The 17476-nt window shown below is 41.4% G+C and overlaps 1 protein-coding gene across 2 annotated transcripts in view; it reads left to right on the top strand.

Annotated features, from left to right (window-relative positions):
* The first annotated feature begins 273 nt into the window (after positions 1–273).
* The window catches only part of FSTL4 (follistatin like 4), a 227217-nt gene continuing 210014 nt past the window's right edge, over positions 274–17476 (top strand). For both annotated transcript variants that reach the window (XM_075164561.1, XM_075164560.1), the window contains exons 1-2: positions 274–402; positions 14066–14099. In XM_075164561.1, the coding sequence (XP_075020662.1) occupies positions 274–402; positions 14066–14099 (163 nt within the window). The remainder of the gene's footprint in view (positions 403–14065; positions 14100–17476) is intronic.

Raw genomic sequence — 17476 nt, 5'->3', positions numbered from 1 at the left:
AGAACAGCATGTCTTGTGGAGGATAGTTTTGGGGTAAATATTTCACAAAACTGCTATGCTGTGGGAATTCGTTGCCAATATACTGATGGGTGCAAAACAGGAAAATCAGCGTTTTGCTGCATGTGCTGTGGGAGTCTGCAAAGCTACATCAGCACTGACCGAGTGCGGATGGGCACCATCAGCTGAAGCTTCTGCCGTGTTATTGAATCTGAGCTGAGTCTTGTTGCGAGATGATTGTCTTATGACTGTTCTCTTGTTTTCAACAGACGTGAAATGATGAAATCAAGAAGCTTTTGGTTATCTCTTGTATTGCTTGGGGTTTTCCCGTCGGTCATGAGGGGATGGATGGACGCGGACAGGAGCAGAAGGCTACATTCGGATGCAGGGAGGTTGCATCAAGAGGTACTGTACATCAGCTGCTGCTGCAGCTATAACTCTTGTGTTTCTATTTTTGTGCTGTGTTCAGGCTTTCCATACTGTGAAAATAGAAAACAAGTGAGGGCTTATCCATGTATATTTGTATTAAACACCTGCCGAGGAGGTCAGCGAAGAAACAGTGATTGGGTACAAACTGTGAAGCAGAAGCTCTTACACTTTTTGAGTATATTGCCATCGTTCTGGGAGTGAAATTGTGCATCTGGCCATTGTGGAGATGCCATCTTTGCCCCAGACTTTATGGTACACTCTGTTCTGGGGCTGCTAGGACCAATGAAACTAAATTTAATATGCAAACTTTGTCCTGGCTCTTCATTTGGGTCACTGGACCCTCAGGTGAAACCTGAAAAAAGTCCTTTTGCTGCTTAAAAAAAGGAAAACTGAGCCATAGGTGGTTCTGAGAGAACCAGCAGAGTTACTGCCCAGAGCGTTTCCCTCCTGACTTTCTGATGTCAAGCCCCTGTGAAGCGCAAAGTCATCGGAAAGGGACCAAGGGAGCACAGTGGCCATAGCGAGGGATGATGATCTCGATCCAGCTGGAGCGGACCCCTAGTGCCTGGCTTGATGGGGAGGTGGGATTCCTGATGCATTAAGGCAGGACAGTAATGTACTCTTCAGCACTCAATCCCTGGGCTTGTGGGAGTGGAGAAGCAATGAACCTGTTTCAGTGCTGAAGGTGAGAGGTTGCAGGGATGTGGATTAAGCAGGTCCCCATTCCGATAGGCGTCCGGTGCAGGCTGTCCCAGCAGGAATGGTGGCTTTCTGGACCAGAGCTCGCAGCATGGGTTTGCTGCACAGATGTGGGTATGCTCAGATTTCCCCATGTCTGAGTCTGAGGCATGCGAATAAGGCCATGGAAATCTAAAAATGTGGCTTTCATGAAAAGAAAATTATGGCTGCTGAAACAATTTTAGTTATTTAATTGTTCCTGATTATCATAGGTTTGCTAAATGATTGCTCAAATGCCTGAAAGTGGGAGATGGTGATGGGGGAAAAGGAGACTTTGGTATTTTTTAACTGCCATTGCCTGAACACTTATGTACTGGCAGACACATTAGTCAGTGCCAGGCTAATGATAAGCCCTTGATGGATTCATGCTGCAATTGGATCTATTTAAGCCTCAGGATTTTGTTCTAGTTGGAGAATCCCATTTCTCCCAGTCACATCCCATCTACAAGTACTCACAGTGCATTATTTCAATAAAGCAGTTTAAGCCAATTAAAAAGATGCTTTTCACTGCTCAGCAGGACTTGAAAATCATTTCAGTGGAGTTGGAGATTCTGCAGTTCTGAGTTCTTTCTCCTTGAAAGAGTACTTTTTCCTTGAGGTATCCATCCTCTGTTCTCTAAAAGTAAAGAAAAACAGTTCCCCTCCGCACCTCCACTGTTTCTTTGTTGCTGTGTAGACTCAGGTAGTACACTGGCACTCTGTTAAACACTTTCTTGTATTGTCTCAGATCACTTTTACTGTTGTATTAAAAATAATTAAATATTTTATATGCTTTTGCGTTTAAAAAATCTCATTCTTCACTAATGCATATTAGTTTTGATTTTTTGAAAAAGTTACTGTGGGGAATTAAATTCATTACTTAAATGATTTACTTTAACATAAATTGTAGAACTATTACACTACTTGAAAGACGTTAATTCATTTGATCTTCCTCTAAAACCCATGAAGTTATTGTACAAATTACTTGATCTTGCTTGAGGTGAAAGGATCTAAGCTAGAAATGTATTTGTTCAGATTTGCACAGAATTTATAACAGGTGTGAATATTAAAATTTTTAATGTGGTTAAAATAGCTTCAAGGGATGTAAGTTATAATGCAGAATTTTAAAAAAGTAACTGCACAGAAAGCTTGTTCCACGAGAAGTAGTGTTTATACAGTGTGGCACCAAACACCAAGATGAATCTGGAAGCCCTGAATGTAGCTTTCAGGTAGGTCAGTGAAATTGAGGTAACCGCTGTTTTCTTTCAAAATGTGTTTAGTTTATCTTTCCGAAAATAGTTTAGCCATAACACATTTTTAATAATAAAAACCACTTGAAATCCTTTTCTAGTGATACTTGGCTTTGTTCAATTTGGAGCTCCTTACTCATGAGAAGTGTTTTAGTTACCAAATTCATGGTTTGTTTAATATGTAATTCCATTAACATGCGTTTAAAACATTGAATCACAAATAGAAAAGCTCCTAGCAATTCACTAAAATTGCTTTAAAAATGTGTAAAGGGTTAATTTACAGGTCAAATAATTTGAAGTGTGCTCTGATCTAAAATTCCTATGAACTTCATGAAGGCAAATACTTGGATATGGGTCACTGACCTTCACTAATACTTGTTCTGATCTACATAGGAACAAGTTTACTGAATCAAAAACATTGCTTAATTTATGTTCACAGTGCTAAATCGATTTCTTCATGGTCTATGGTAGAATTATTGCAGTTGTGCTTTGCATTTATAAAGGAAAAATAAGTCTTGAGGCCATAGACTGCAATATACAGCCCTTCTGCATGAGAAATTAACTCTCTAACAAGCAGTGGTGTATGTTTTCCTGATGCTCAGCCTTCCAACTCCCAAATTTATGGGGTGTTCCTGAGAAGAGGTTTGTCTTCTGAAATATTTTTAGTCCTGACTAGAATAGTTAATAAATATGTGCATGCAGTCCGAAATTCCATGGCTGGAGAATGAATTGAAATAGAAAACCTAATTAAAAAAAGGACAATGTTCGTATTTAACTGAAAAGCTGCAACTTGCCTGGTCCATATTAATTTTTGGAGAATATTGCTGTCACTTTCACGTTATGAAACTTTACATTGAGGGTGCTGGAAAGCTCTCGAAGCTTCTGGGTGCTACCCATGGACTTCTGTGGAGCTAGGAGGTCTTCAGCTCCTAGCTTCCCGGGGTTTGAACTATCATGGGACTAAATCCTACTGAGTGGAGTGTATGCCAAAATACCTAAACATAGAGCTCACCTGTCATGGGGTGATGTTTTTGGACCAGGTTTTGCCTCTGCCTTCAGCAAGGCTGATTCCGTGCTAAAGGTGGACAGTTTAGAGGTGACCATGTTTCATGGGCAGCTCTGTGCTGGCTTAGAAGGACTTTGAGTTGCCCATGAAGCACCAGCTGGTGCAATCTGGGGTCACCTCTCCTTTCTTGAACGGAATTCTCAAAAACGTAGCTCTGCAAGTCATTGCCAGCGGCAGTGGCTGAAGGGAGTTTCCAGCATGAGCATAGGAGGAGAGAGACATAAACAACCTGAATCTGAAATAACCCTGGAGTTCAGATCTGAAGGAGAACTTGGCCAGGAGATTCTGACGGAAAGCCAGCGATACTACTCCACTCAGTCTCTACGAGGTAATCTACACTAGTAGCTCAGACTGATTTTTCAACCTACTGGAGTATTTTACAAAAACATCTTATTAAAAATTGAAATTTGACAGCTAGCTTTCCTTCTCTTGTTCCCTGCTTTCTGTGTGAGAGGCTGCTTTCCTGTGTGTGCCAAAGCCGAGCTGGTTTTGCCATTTTGGTTCTTGGGACAAGTTTCTCATCTCTTCTCAACTCATGGTGCAGCAGAGCAGCGTTGCAGGTCTTCATCTACTCTTCCAGGAATGGGTATCCCATCTGCTGCAGGGAGCTCCTCAAACACAAGTTGGCACAGCGCTGCGTCTCAGAAATTAAATTCTATATTATGTTTTCTGGGGCGCTGCTGGCAGGTAGCCTGAACAATATTGTCCTAGCTGGATAGTGTGAAAGTGGACAATAATCCTGTGTTGTGGTACATGTATAGTTGTTTTGTGCTGAATTGTTAAAGGAAATATTTGGATGTCGCTGATAGCTCCTGAGCGGTTACAGTACAGACTGGCAGGTGTCCTGCAGTCTGCTCTGGGCTACAGAACCAGAACTGCTCTGTGGTTTTGTAGAAATACTTAACCGTTCTTATTTGGCTTTCATGCCGTGCTCTATTTTTGCCACCCATCCTCCTATTTAAGAAGTCTCATGAGACACCAGAAACGTGCACACAACACCCCATACTCCCGCGGGGGGAAGAGCTGTGTCCCTGGGGAGGCTCCTCCAGCGCAGAGCTCGCAAGTGATGCTCCGGATGTTCACACGAGTACCAGTGGCTCTTGCGGATCCAAGCACTGGCACGTTTGTTTTTCCCGTCTCCATGCTGCAAGATGTTCATACCTCACTGATGCACCTTAACGGTCAGTTCCCTGTGAGGAGCCAGACACTGTTGGTGTGCAGTGGTATATCTAATTTGGACTGTTGACAGCACAGTTCGAGGGTAAACTAGTCCAGCTGTGCCAATATTATGTCAGTTCCTTGATAATTTTTACCCATTATGTTTGTTGCCTTATCTGGCTTATGCCTTAAATTATATGGCCAACCTCAAAGTATCATGTGTAGTTACACCAACACTTATTTTTCTGGTAATGAATGTAGCAAGCATGCTTATTTCTTTAAGATACCATAACTTTCTTATTGGCATTTGGAAGGTATTGGCTGTATAGGCTATCCATCATTTGACTTGTTCATTAGTTATTACTTGCATGGCACCTGAGCTGCTTAAAATCTCCAAGTAATAAATGTCACCTTAACCTTCACTATGACTGCAAACACAGGGTCATAGAAGCCCTTCAGTGCCACCCTGCACAGGATAAAGCATCCCTCTACTCACAGCCTATGCGCAGTCTACTCACTGCCTCAACTGCGCTTGTCCAGGAGTATCAATTACTGCTGAAATTCCTAATTATCTTCAGGTTCTTAAATGTTGTTTCACTTACTGCTGTAGCTGAATACCACAGCTGGTTATTCCAAGCAGCGGAGTCATGGGGATGATTTTGTGCTCCTTCCCCCAGCAAAGTCATATTTCCTAATCTGACAGGAGTGCTTTGGGAAGGAAGGTATAAAACTGCAAAGGCTTTTGACAAAAGCTTTTGCTTGTAGTTCAAATAAAGGCATAATTTCAGAGCATAAGCTTGGAATAAGACAGGCACAGTGTACCAATTTTATATGCAGTTGAAGATCTAATATCCTGGTATTTTAAGAATTATTGTTAGTAATGTATTCTCTGCCATGTGTACACTCTTCCTGCTTGTAAGTCAGTTTGGAGAAAGTAAGGAAAGAATCAGATCTGAATTAAAATCTATACTGGGCTACAGCCTGCTCCTGTTTTAAACATTAATGAAGGTAAAGGGAGACAAGACAATTTATTTTTGTATCACTTTGGTATGTACTGATAACTCACTCCTTGTCACCTACATTTATGTGGTATCTCTAACAAGCTGTAACTGCTGTTTGTAGACCATTCTAAATCTTAACTAGTATATTATCCCTGTAGAGATGAGAAGCTTTTGCCCTGGGTGCTGGTTATTAGAGTATCTGCAGTTCAAGGTGCTGTGGAATGTTTTCACACCATTTGGATACACTTGTTGGGGTCCTTCCTCTGCATCCCCAAACCCTACCTACCCCCTCCCATGTACCCAGAGGGTTTAATAAATGCTTGTATCTTATGGGATAGTAGGTAGAGGGTTTAAGAAATGCTATATCTTATGAGATGGTATTATGCTTGAAGTACTAGAAAATTTCAGTGTTGGTTTACTTGGAACAAGGGAGGTACTGTATACTTGAATATCACCATAAAATTTGAAGAACTTTTGTTTACATAGATGGTTATGGTTCAATAATGAGTGTCAAGGATTGTCAGGATGCATCTATAGCACAACTTAAAGATTAAACCCTCTTGTATGCAGTCCCTTACAGAACCAAAATCTTGCTTCATTTATTTTTTTTAAACTTCTGGTAAGATGCCGTGTGTGATAGCTCTTGGTGGTCCTGCATTGCCCAGCCTGCTGGGGGCTATCACCTTCCAGTTGACAACAACCAGGACCACCAGCTGGACCACCAGCTGCTGCAGGGGTTCTCTCACTGCAGTTTAAGTGGTACCTTGGATACTAATGAATTTTGGTGCTGTTGCTGGGGGTAGCTAGTGCTTGGATGCTGTGCCTGAGGGAGTGGAGGGACTGTGGGCTCGGGGTGCCCGGCTCTGTGCTGAGCTGTGGCACAAACTGACCCTGGGAATCAAATTTCAGTAAGTTTTTCCTCATGTCACAGTTGAGCAACTGTGAAAAATCATACCTAGATGGGGAGATGCTGGTATATTTCTGAAGCAGAGAATAAGACCAGAGTAAAAAACCATCTTGCAAATAAATCTAAGGCATTTTTAACTTGTCTATGATGTGGCAGAGAGTTATGTTTTCTGATATTCTGTTCAGAAGCTACTTAACCTTAAAAGACTAAATATTGATTTAATTTTTTTTCCAAATGTAGCATATCCTCCCTTCAAAAAAAAAAAGCCAGTAGCAGTAGCTTTTAAAGAAAGACAGTTCTACTTAAAGTACTTCCTACCATCAAGCAGGGGCATTCTTAGTTTTTTCGATTAGGAAGTGTACATCTGCAAATTTGAGGTTTCTAAAACAGGCATCCCATGAGCTTCCCTATGACAATGTGGAAATTTATGGAGGTATACCTGGTGTTTCTCATCTGAAGTCCAGAAATAGTAGTGAGTAAAATCAGAGATGCAGCAATTATCTCAATTAGCTACCGTATGGGTGAGCAGATGATACTGTGAGATGTGAGACATCAGAGCTTTTCTCAATGTTTATAGCAGACAGGGCAAATCTAAATTGCCAGCATCCGTACTGATAGCAAGCTTTCTCTAAACAGCAGCGTGCGATTTATTTTCTTCCTCATGCCTGGCTCAAAAAAATAAAGTGGATGTTCTCTGCCTCATTAGCATCTTTTTTGAAAATATACTGTGTGCATGGTTGTAAACAGAAAATCTTGATTGTCAAACTAATCGGTGCATTAGTCATAACCACTGCTACAATCCGTATGCAGAGTGCCTCACCTAGCCCTGTACTGGATGTCAGTGTAATTTGCTTGACCCCTCACTTGATATAAGGAAGAGCATGCTCTGAAGGGGAGAAAAAAAATCCCTGGGATGATAATCTATTAATAAGAACAGCCACTTCTTTTTTATTTTGCTAAATGAGTCAGGGCTGTATATTTAGAAATTGTACAGCAGTTAGGCTGATCCTGAGAGCAGGTCCCTGGAGACTTGGTGTGTGCAGAGGTAACATCTAATTCAGTGATAGACCCAGCATGAGCCCAGCTGCATGTGCTGAATTTGATTTATCCCCTTGCACAAGCACTGCAGCCTCTTCCACAAAGTAAGAGGGTGGCTGCAGTCCAGCAATATAGTCAACTTGTCGATCTGAAATGTGTTATCTGTTCTTCTGCATCTCTTCCATCTGCTACGCTAATTGTTTTTGGCAAAGTTCCCTATGTTAACCTTTGCTTATGGTCATAAAAAAGGACTCCTTTTGACTGAAGGGCAGGAGACTGAAAACACTGCAAGGTTTTCCTATGAATTGCTGTGCTTGAGGGCAGTTGGCACCTGTTTGGTACCAAACTTGGTGGTACATGTTAAGGATCACACTTGTGGGAGCAGAGGCTGCTAACAAAAAGAGGATGGCAAATGCACGGCCACGTACAAATCTCTGGAAGTACTGGTCTGGAAATGGAGGAAGTTGGGGAAAGAAATAGAGAACTACAAAGACATTGTACTGCAAAGATTTACTCCTTAAAATATTACATTGAGCTATTGCTCTGTGATTCCTGCTTATGATGTGCCTCTGTGCATGTCTGGGTTATAAGCACGCATCCTCTGGTTTTAGTCAAAGGAAAACCAGGAAGAAATAGCAGACAGGAACTTGTCTTTCCTGATTTCAGGCCTAATAGTGACTGCTTAATTACTAACCTTGCAAAATGTACTCACTTTTCTCTTCAAATTAGAATGCAGGAAATTGCATGTGGCCACATGTGGATGTGAGGGACAAAAAGGAAGAACAACTGTTACAGAAAAATCAGGAAACAGTCCTTTTTCCCTCCCTGTTGGTAGATGGCCTATGTGCATTGCACATCATTTAGAAACCAAGTATAAAGTCTGCTATGTAGCTACTGTAATTTGTAACAGTGCTAGGCTCTGCGTGCATTTCAGAGCAGGATTTTAGGGCAGGGAGCCTTGTCCCATGTTCCATCTCTTATTGTGCCTGGTCTGCAGCGTTGGGGCTGTCCGAGCTCCTGGTGGACAGGAGTGTGCGGCACCAATACGTCCAACCAAGTGTATGACAAAGCATGCATGGTTGTGATTGTTGTCAAACCATGGGCAATTTTAGTAGTGGGTTAGCATATTTTTATTTAAAAGGCTGCTAAGGGTGTGTATTATACTCTACACCTTAATGTCTTGTCCACAGTTATAGGATCCAGATTACCAGATTGCTTTTAATCATGCACAGCAGCTTCTACTGATGTGATTTTATACATGCATCAGGCAGTGATAAATTCTAGATACCTAATGACACTTTTTTAACCTGATGTAGATGGTTAATATTACCTGCCTAAAGGCTGGACTATGTCTCTTTCCTAGCGTTGAGGAGAACTTCAAGAGCAGCTTGTTTGTGTGTCTGCTTCTCGCCCCCAATCCCACGGGTGTTTTAAAGCTTTGGAGAAGCTCTGCTTCGCGCTGTGCTTCCTGCAGACAGTCCTGGATTAGCTTTGTTTCTGAATGACCTCCCCTTGCTCATGCTGCAATAATAATTTCGTGTAGTTAGAGCATCCACATGACTGTTCTGCTCTGCCTGCTTATTCCTTGGCTGGAGAGAATATGTGGATGTTATTAACAGGGATTGCCCTTGAGATGTGGGAATTAGGTTTCTACATGGCAAACAAGTCACCACAATTTGGTACAGCAATTTCTTGGGCTTCATAGATCATTATTTTCCAAATCGGAAATTAGCCCTGCAGTGCATTCTTGCCTGTAGTTAGAAATCTAAGAGGAACATGCACATGGTCCTTCCTTGCCCACTCCCCCCACCCCGTTTACTTGAGTGCAGGTCTTACAAGTGAGAATGATCAACTGCTGTTAGCATTGGTATAATAAAGCTAAGCTAAAGTGATCTTAACAGAGAAATTGGTATTCTTAGTGTAATGGTGGTTCTTCTGTTTTTCCTGGGCTTCCCTTGTTAAAGCCATTCAGAAGCAGCACCCCGAAGGGCGTACACCGAGACACCAAATAGGTCTGTGCAGCAAACTTGAGTTTGTTCAACCGCAGGAGAGTTGAAGCCAAATCTTCCGTTATCCAAGAGTGCAAAAAAACATGAATTCAGTGGAAACTGAAGTAAAATACAGTATTTGAGAAAGGAAGCCTTTGACCGTAAAGTGTTTTGGTGGAAATCAGAGCCTGAGCTAGGAAGGTGCTGTGTGCTCCCCGCAGACAGTGTGATGCCCCCCCTTTTCCAGCGGAGTCAAGAAATGAGGGGCCTCCTGCTTCAGCAGCAGAAGAGCAGAAGCTCACGTAGCCTGCTCTCCCTGCAACAGGGATTTACAGGAAGAAGAGACCATTGCTGTGTTGCATAGTGCACAATATTCTTTGTGGGTATATAGGACCAATGTAGATATGTTTTTATACAGAGGTGTTTAAAGGTTTTATTTACACTGATACCAAACCACCTGAAATTGGTTTTGCTGCTTGAATCCATCACTAATGATTGTCAGTAAATCAGTTTGCAGCACATTGGCTATCAAGCACTGTACTATATTGTGTATTCCTCCTGTGTAGTTGTATTTTAATGCTGCACAATGAAGTTCCGCCACCCCGTGTTTGTTCTGAATGAAATCTGATTCTTCATTCCAGAAGTGCTCTGCTCGTCTGTGGGCCCATGATTCAGCATTAATCAGGAGCCTATAACAGAAACAGGCTATTATGTCTTGGCAGGACATCTAGATGCTGTCTTCTGCAAGACTGACGTTCCCTTTTTGTCAGAGCAGAAAAGGACTTTGTGCAAAACAGTTGTTAAATTGCATAAGGTTCACGCAGGTGTTTGATGTGCAACACACGGCAGCTATGGGGGATTGAAGCTGTGTGACAACTGGCAGTGAACTGTATTTCTGGTTTTATTTTTATTTTTGTCCCTCCTAATCCAGGTAGAATTAGTAACTGTGCGTGATGACACTGTATCTGCTCTCATGTGCTGGCACTGGGTTGGTGAGTCTTTTGGAGATGCAGTTTTTTGGTAGCTACGTGTCTGGTGAAAAGCAATACTGGAGCAAACATACTACATTGATTTCCACGTAACAATGATTAGGCACTTCAGATACAGAACAGAGGGGCCTTTTATTCTGTGTTCAATTAACTAACATTAAAAAGGAGGAAAATAGGTGCTAAAAGCAAACCTTGACAAATAAAGCTGTTGTATTGCATTAATGAAATGCTATTTAAAATGGTATTCATGAAGAAGCTTTATAGAAGGAATGAGAAATCTGAAACAGATTTTTCCCTTCAAAGCATATGATTTATGCTCTGATAAAATTAGATTTTTAGTTAAAGGAATTTGCAGTCATTAAATGGTGCCCATGAAATAAGTCTCATTTATAACCATCTGCTTTATGGCTTCTGCAGAAAAGTATTCCTCCTCGGGCAATGCATCCGAGAACTTTAGTGTCATTTTTATCAAAATAGTTTGGTTCTCTACTAGTAACACAGTTAAAACCTCCATGTGTTTTTTACTTGAGAGCAGCATCTTACACTTCAAAGAAAGGGTGACTACTCCTTTTTGTGAAGAGGTTGCCCAAGTCACAGCGTGCAGCACGGTGCTGTGCCTGTGGCCAGACTTGCTGGTAGTATCTCTTAGTCTAGTATATTAGATCACTAATAGAAAGGTCTTATGTTCAACATGCCCTCAAGGAGAAAAATTAGCATCGTTTCTTCTTTTCTGTGCTACAGAAGAGAGAAATAATTTGGCTGAGGCAAACTAAGAAAAATGAGAGTCTTTGCCATAGTTTCACTTTGCTACAAGGATAGAAACCACAATTGTGTCTCTACCTGGAGCTGATGCCTTTTTGTGGCTGCTCTTTAAGCCCTGCCATGGTTGCCAGGTATCTTTCCCATTTCCCATTTTTCTGAAATATTGAGTGTTCTCAATGCCATTGGTCTTTTCACCATGGACGGGGATGGTCTGGAGACATACCAAGTGCTGGTATTCTCCCAGGTAATGAGAAGTGATGGCTTGCAGCCTGGCCTCACATTCTCCCTTTGCATTTCTAACAAGCTTTTCCTCTGAATCCTGCATCTGTTTTTTGGGGTAGTTTACATTCATTAGAGCTTGTTATTGTAAGGGGAACAGAGTAAAAGAAGGGAAACTTTGAAGACCATCCTTTGTTTTTCATGATGTCTATGTGGTTCTTTTCATGGAAACACCAAAAGGGTATTTAATACAAGTGAGCTGACACTTGAATTTTTTAGAGAGTGTGATTGGCTTTTTTTCTTTTGATCAATGTAATAGTTGTAATTAGTTTTAGTGTTTCTAAGCTTTTGAACTGCAGGGAATTTAAACAGCTTGTTAAAGTGAGGGACTCCAGGGGAACTTTAAAAGTACTCTTTCCTTTTGCATATATTACATGTACACGGGCTTAATGATAGCAGGCTATATCTGATTTTTTTTTATCCTGTGCCCCACCTCTCAAACTAATATTTTGAAAAGCTCTGAGAGGTCCCTGGAGTATAACTGTCTACGCAGCTCAGAGCTTTGCTGCCTAAAGAGGATAAATGCTTTGAAGTCTGTACTAATCCCGAATGCCATTTTACATATTTCTCAAGATCACTGAGGTAGCAACCTATGGGAATAATGACTTAGTGTTTTTATAAGCAAATACCCATTTTTTGTTCATCCCCTTCAGTTGACTTGGTGCCAAGGAGACCATTTCTGCTCTTCTGATCCTTCTTGGTTTTGGCGAAAGCTTTGTTTTTGAGAAAAACAGCTTGCTGGTCACTTGTAGGAGAGAGAGAAGCAGCATCTCCTGCCTACACAAGGTGACAATGCACAAAGTGTAAATTGTCGCCACGTTTGAGCAGAGCTGGGCCAGGAAACGTGTGATGTGAGGTGGCCCCGGGGCTGGAGGAAGGCCTCGGCTGGGGTGGGCCCTGTCCGGAGCTGAGACCTCGCCGGGGACCTGGGAGAGGGGCGGGAGGCAGAAAGGAGCATTTCTGGGGGCAGTAAATGCGTATCCACCACACTGGCGCGGTGTGTGTCACGTTAGCCCTTGAATGAAACACTCCTTCCGCGTTGCCTGATGCTGTCTGATGCCCTCAGGTGAGGCAGGCAAGGCCTTCAGGAGTTAGCTGAGCAGCTACTGGTGTTACTTCCATAAGCTGATTTTTTTTGTTTGTTTCTATCTTCTTTCGCTTTGAGCAGCTCTGTATTTTTTGCGTGTGCTCCAGCGGCAGCTTTCTGTATTTTCAGTTACCCTGTGGCCGGGCGCTCTGTACCCGGAGGGGGGCTGTGATGTGTTTCATTAGATGCCTACCACTATACTTTACTTCCCTTTGTCTAAAGGTGGTCTTTATGGGTCTTACTTCCCTGTGTCTAAACGGGAGGTGCTTTATTTTTTAAAAAAAGTGGAAAAAGTACAAATAAAATCCTAAGTGTCAGGTGGGCCCGAAAGCTCAGATGTCTGGGGAGGCCACGTGTTATTTCCCTATCAAAAGGAGGAGAGAAACAAACCTTTTTGTTATTTCATTCTCTGATAAACATCTGAGAACAGTGAGCACTAAGGGAATGAAATGAGGGTAAACAAGGCACATCCACAAGAGTAAAAACCCGCCTTGCGAGCTTTTGGCAGGGGTCTGGAGAGCTTGCTGCTCTCCCCTGTGTCTGTGCTGTGGGGGGTGCCATGGTGGAGACGGTGCTGGGGCACTTCAGGGTCGTCCAGGTGTAAGTTTGCACTCACTGGGATTAATCCTGCATCATCCATCAGCGGGCACTGTCCAGGTCAAGATCGTCTATTAGAGTCATCCGTGATTCCACTGTTTTAATACCAGTTGCAAGAAGTAACTCAAATGATGGAAATTATAAGTATTTGTAATTAACCCATCAATAATGTTACTGCATGGAATTAAATATTCATTCCTCTGGAGTCTCACCGTTAGTATAAGTAGATAGTGTTGTCTGGGAATGCAATACCCTTTGAGACTTTATGCAATGTCTTTTTAAAAGAAGTTTCTTTATTAGAGATGGTAGTGATGCTTTGCAAGAAATAGGGCAAATGATGCAGGTGTGCAAAGATGGAAATGAGCCCTCAGCTCTAAGCACGAGTAGTCCGGTTGCTTTGAAATTATTCAGGTATTCGAACAAGTCTCTGCTAAAAATACCTGTAATGGCTCCTCCCTCCTCAACCCTAAATCGTTGGTATAGTAATAATAACCCTCCTAGGTGCTCCCTTTTAACATCAATAGAGAAAAAAAATCCATTTTAAAGAAAGATATGGTGCTCTACCATAACTTATCACAGAATGATGAATCATTTCAGGTGATACATTGATCCATTAAATATCTGTGGACAAACTGAAATGTATGCTTGTAATTACTCCTCAGTTATTGTGTAGAGCTTCATAGATGCTTCTCTGGGACAATGACTAATGTTTTTAGGGGTTTCTGTTCATGCTGCCTTTGAACAATTCTTGTATTTAAAAAAAAAAAAAAAACACAAAAAAATTCTCTTTTTCCTTATAGGACTCCAGAAGGTTTGAAGTCACAAGAAGAAAAGGTAGGAAAAAAACCACAGTTTTCTTTCAATGTGTGTGTTGGTGTTGAGTATTCTTGCAGTAACTTTTTACAACAAACATGAGTTTACACACTTTAAAGAGTGTACTGCTTGGAATTTCAAAAAGACTGCCCTTAACGCTTGCCTGACAGTTCTTAGTGTAGCAAATTGTAGATTTTTTTTTTTTAATGAAAAGTTGCTCTTTCAGCACAAAACTGCATGATGGTATTGGGGGATGCAAGTCAAGGTTTGTTGGGTGCTGGCAGAGTATCTAAACTCTGACCCTGGAGCATTTCAGGGAGAAAAAGGTTCAGACAAGGCTTTCGATGCATCAGCACACTGCAAATCCACCCAAAGGTGCAGCAGTGTTAAATGCGAATTCTGCTGCTGCCCTGAGCTCAGATCCTGCTCCTGTAAACTCCTTTGCATTAGGAACTAATTGGCTGCTGCCGTGAGTGGCTCTTTGATGGTTCCCAGCAGCTGGGTAAGAATCGGCCATCAAAGAGCTCATTCTGGTTATCATTAATTTTGATTTCGTTTAGCAGATGTTTTCCAGATCAGGCAGTTGCTTGCCTCATCTGTCTCAGTATAACGTGAAGCGGATGGCACTCTCCTGTTCAACAGATTAATGCATTCCCCTGTTTTGTTCCAGCAGCTTCTTTAATTGCTTCAGGCATCCCGTATATTGGGAAGAGGTGGTAACTACCACTGTTTTACCATAAATGAAAAAGGTCAGGTCCAAGGGTAACATTTCATCTGGGCAAATAATCTCCTTTTGGGTTTTTTGTGGTTGTTTTTGGTGTTTGGGTTTTTTTTTTCCTGTGAGGCTGAAGCAGCAGACAATCTTGAAGAAATTAAATATATGACTGTTGCTAAAAGTGAAATCTGTTTAGCTCAGGTTTCCAGCATATGTGTGTGTTTGGTCAAACTTCTGCCACTCTCTGTGAAGAAATCCAGTTTTATTGGACTTCCCTTGATCTCAGACTGTGGAGGGCTCTTGGATGGTTCAAGGTTGCTTTGAGATGCAGAAGCGCATTTTGGCATCCTTGATGTGGAGACATTTCAGTCATGCTCTAGCTATAGAGTTTATGGTGCAATTCATCATAGACATGGAGACTGAATCCAGAAAATGGACTTCATGAATAAAATTTTGTGGGAGTACCCCTAGTCCTGTTTCAGATATGATCTAGGTCTCCGGAGTTTGCTTCCCAGTGAAAGTAACCAATATCTACAAGAACTTAAATATAGCAGTTTTTGAAAGCAGGACTGAGTTTATAGATCATGTGCTTGGAAAATGTTACTTTAGAATAATAACTGGATTTTGAGATCAATGCCTCTAGACACCAGATTTCCAGGCTCAGTTAGGCGGATTTCTCATTGCCTTCACGGGACAGGTAAGACTTGACTGCCATTTGGAGGGGTGAAACCGTACCTTTTTTCAGAAATGAATTGAATATAATGAACTTCTCTGTCAGAAGGCTTCTTAGATCCATGGATGGAGTGGAGAGAAGGGGATGGTAGTTGGGGAATTAAGGTCTGTAGATAAATTGGGCTTATGCCGAGCAGCGCAATCTGTGAATAATCAAGTATGTCTGAAGAAGTGCAAACTCCTCAGAAGTCAAGAAGAAAATGCTAACAAACGCGGTAAATACATCGTGGTCAGAAAAGCTTGTGGATTTGTGGAGCTACCTGGGGATTTTCAGCAATGATTAAGTATCTTCCTCTCTGGAGTTAGTCCTCAATAGTGCCTATAAAATCAACAGAAGCCTCCTCCAGAAACCTGTTCAGTATTAAAACGTGTGCAGACCAGATACCACTCAGTGCTAGGAAAAAAAATAACAGGAGGGTTGAAATGTTTTTTATGCACATGAAAGGATTTATTATAAATTTTGTGATATGGTATGATCTGATTTTAAGATTCAGGCCTTTTTTCCCTAAAATGGTAATTTTTGGGGATAATGGTTTTTACCTGAGGAAATTAGATGATTGGAAAATGTTTGAGGGTGGGGGGGTTACACTTGTTGCCTTCTTTTGGTGGAAGATTTGGCTTTCTGTTGAAAAGCTGAAAAATTTTGAAACTTAAAAATATCTAATAGAAACCACCACAAAGGTGAGAGCTGCAGCAAACTTGCTCTATGCCTGCTTTTATTATCCTATGCTCATGGATGAACCAGGATAATTTAAAAAGAGCTTTTGGTGAAAGGAGGGGCAATCCTGGCTTACACTTTTCAGAATTTTTCTTTTTCCCTTTTTTTTTTGGACAAAAGGTTTGAGTCCTTTAGATTGAAAGCAGACACTTTTCTTTCAAAGGAAGCAAAGCCTTGATTGTCATCAAATGGTCCACGGATAAATACTGACTCGCCATACTTATTTCCTTCAACAAATAGTCCATTTAATAGACAGTTGATGGTCAGTTGTGCCGGGTTGTGTTTATATTAGATGAAAGAAAGAGATGTGAAAGCACTTTCTTCTTTTTTTAGCTGTGGATGAGTGTAGTTAAACTGGGAGGCTTTTGGTTTCCAAAGTGTCAGGACTACATATGGAGAAATTTTGAAGCTGCTCCAAAGCCCATTACAGACGATGAATGGCTTTCCTTTGACTTCTGTGGGCGCTAGATCAAATATAATTACATGATCTTTTAATTGCTGTGGTACGGAGGGGAGATGCTTCCCTGACTGCAGCTGGCAGCCATCTTCCACTGTGATGTATGAAGACTGATTTCCTTCTGAATTTAAATGGAAACGGCTGCAGATCCATTTTTGTTCCTGGGATGCCTAACTGGTGTCCAAATATTACCCTTTGTGACTAAAAATGATCTTTTTAACCCCCAAAAACTCATTCTGGAAGTTGATTAGAAGCTGCAAGAGTATTTTCCTAAATTCAGTTTAAGCTCATTAAGTTGAAATTTTGATCTCAGTGGGTCATGCATACGACCCACTGCAGTTTCCATCTGCATTATGCTCATGTAATGGAAAACAGAATATGGTGTGAGGTGCCAGGTTTTGTGTTGCTAGCTTTAAAAAAAAAAAAAGATGAAAAACACAAATTCAAGAAAACCCAGCATATGGTAAACAAGCATGGGATTTGAATACTATCTCTTTATATTGCTCTTTCAAACTAAAATCAGAGGGGAAGTTAGAGCAGGCAGACCTTTTTTTCAGTTATTCAGTCTTCTCTCTTTTCCCATTTCTACCTAAATACTTTCCCATTATTTACACCATATGTTTACATATGGTTTCAGGTCTTAGCATTGTTGCCGGTTCCTGTGCACTACCTGCCCTTTGTGCACAGGAAAGGGAAACTGAGCAAAAATGTTAATAACCTGCACATTTACCTCAGCTGCCCAGGACAGTGAAATTGTGCAGGAGAGCAGATGGGGA

Source organism: Calonectris borealis, chromosome 15, assembly GCF_964195595.1.
Source record: "Calonectris borealis chromosome 15, bCalBor7.hap1.2, whole genome shotgun sequence".
In the NCBI taxonomy this organism is placed as follows: Eukaryota; Metazoa; Chordata; class Aves; order Procellariiformes; family Procellariidae; genus Calonectris; species Calonectris borealis.
Note: the sequence above shows the minus strand (reverse complement) of the source record. Positions and strands in the feature narration are given on the sequence as shown.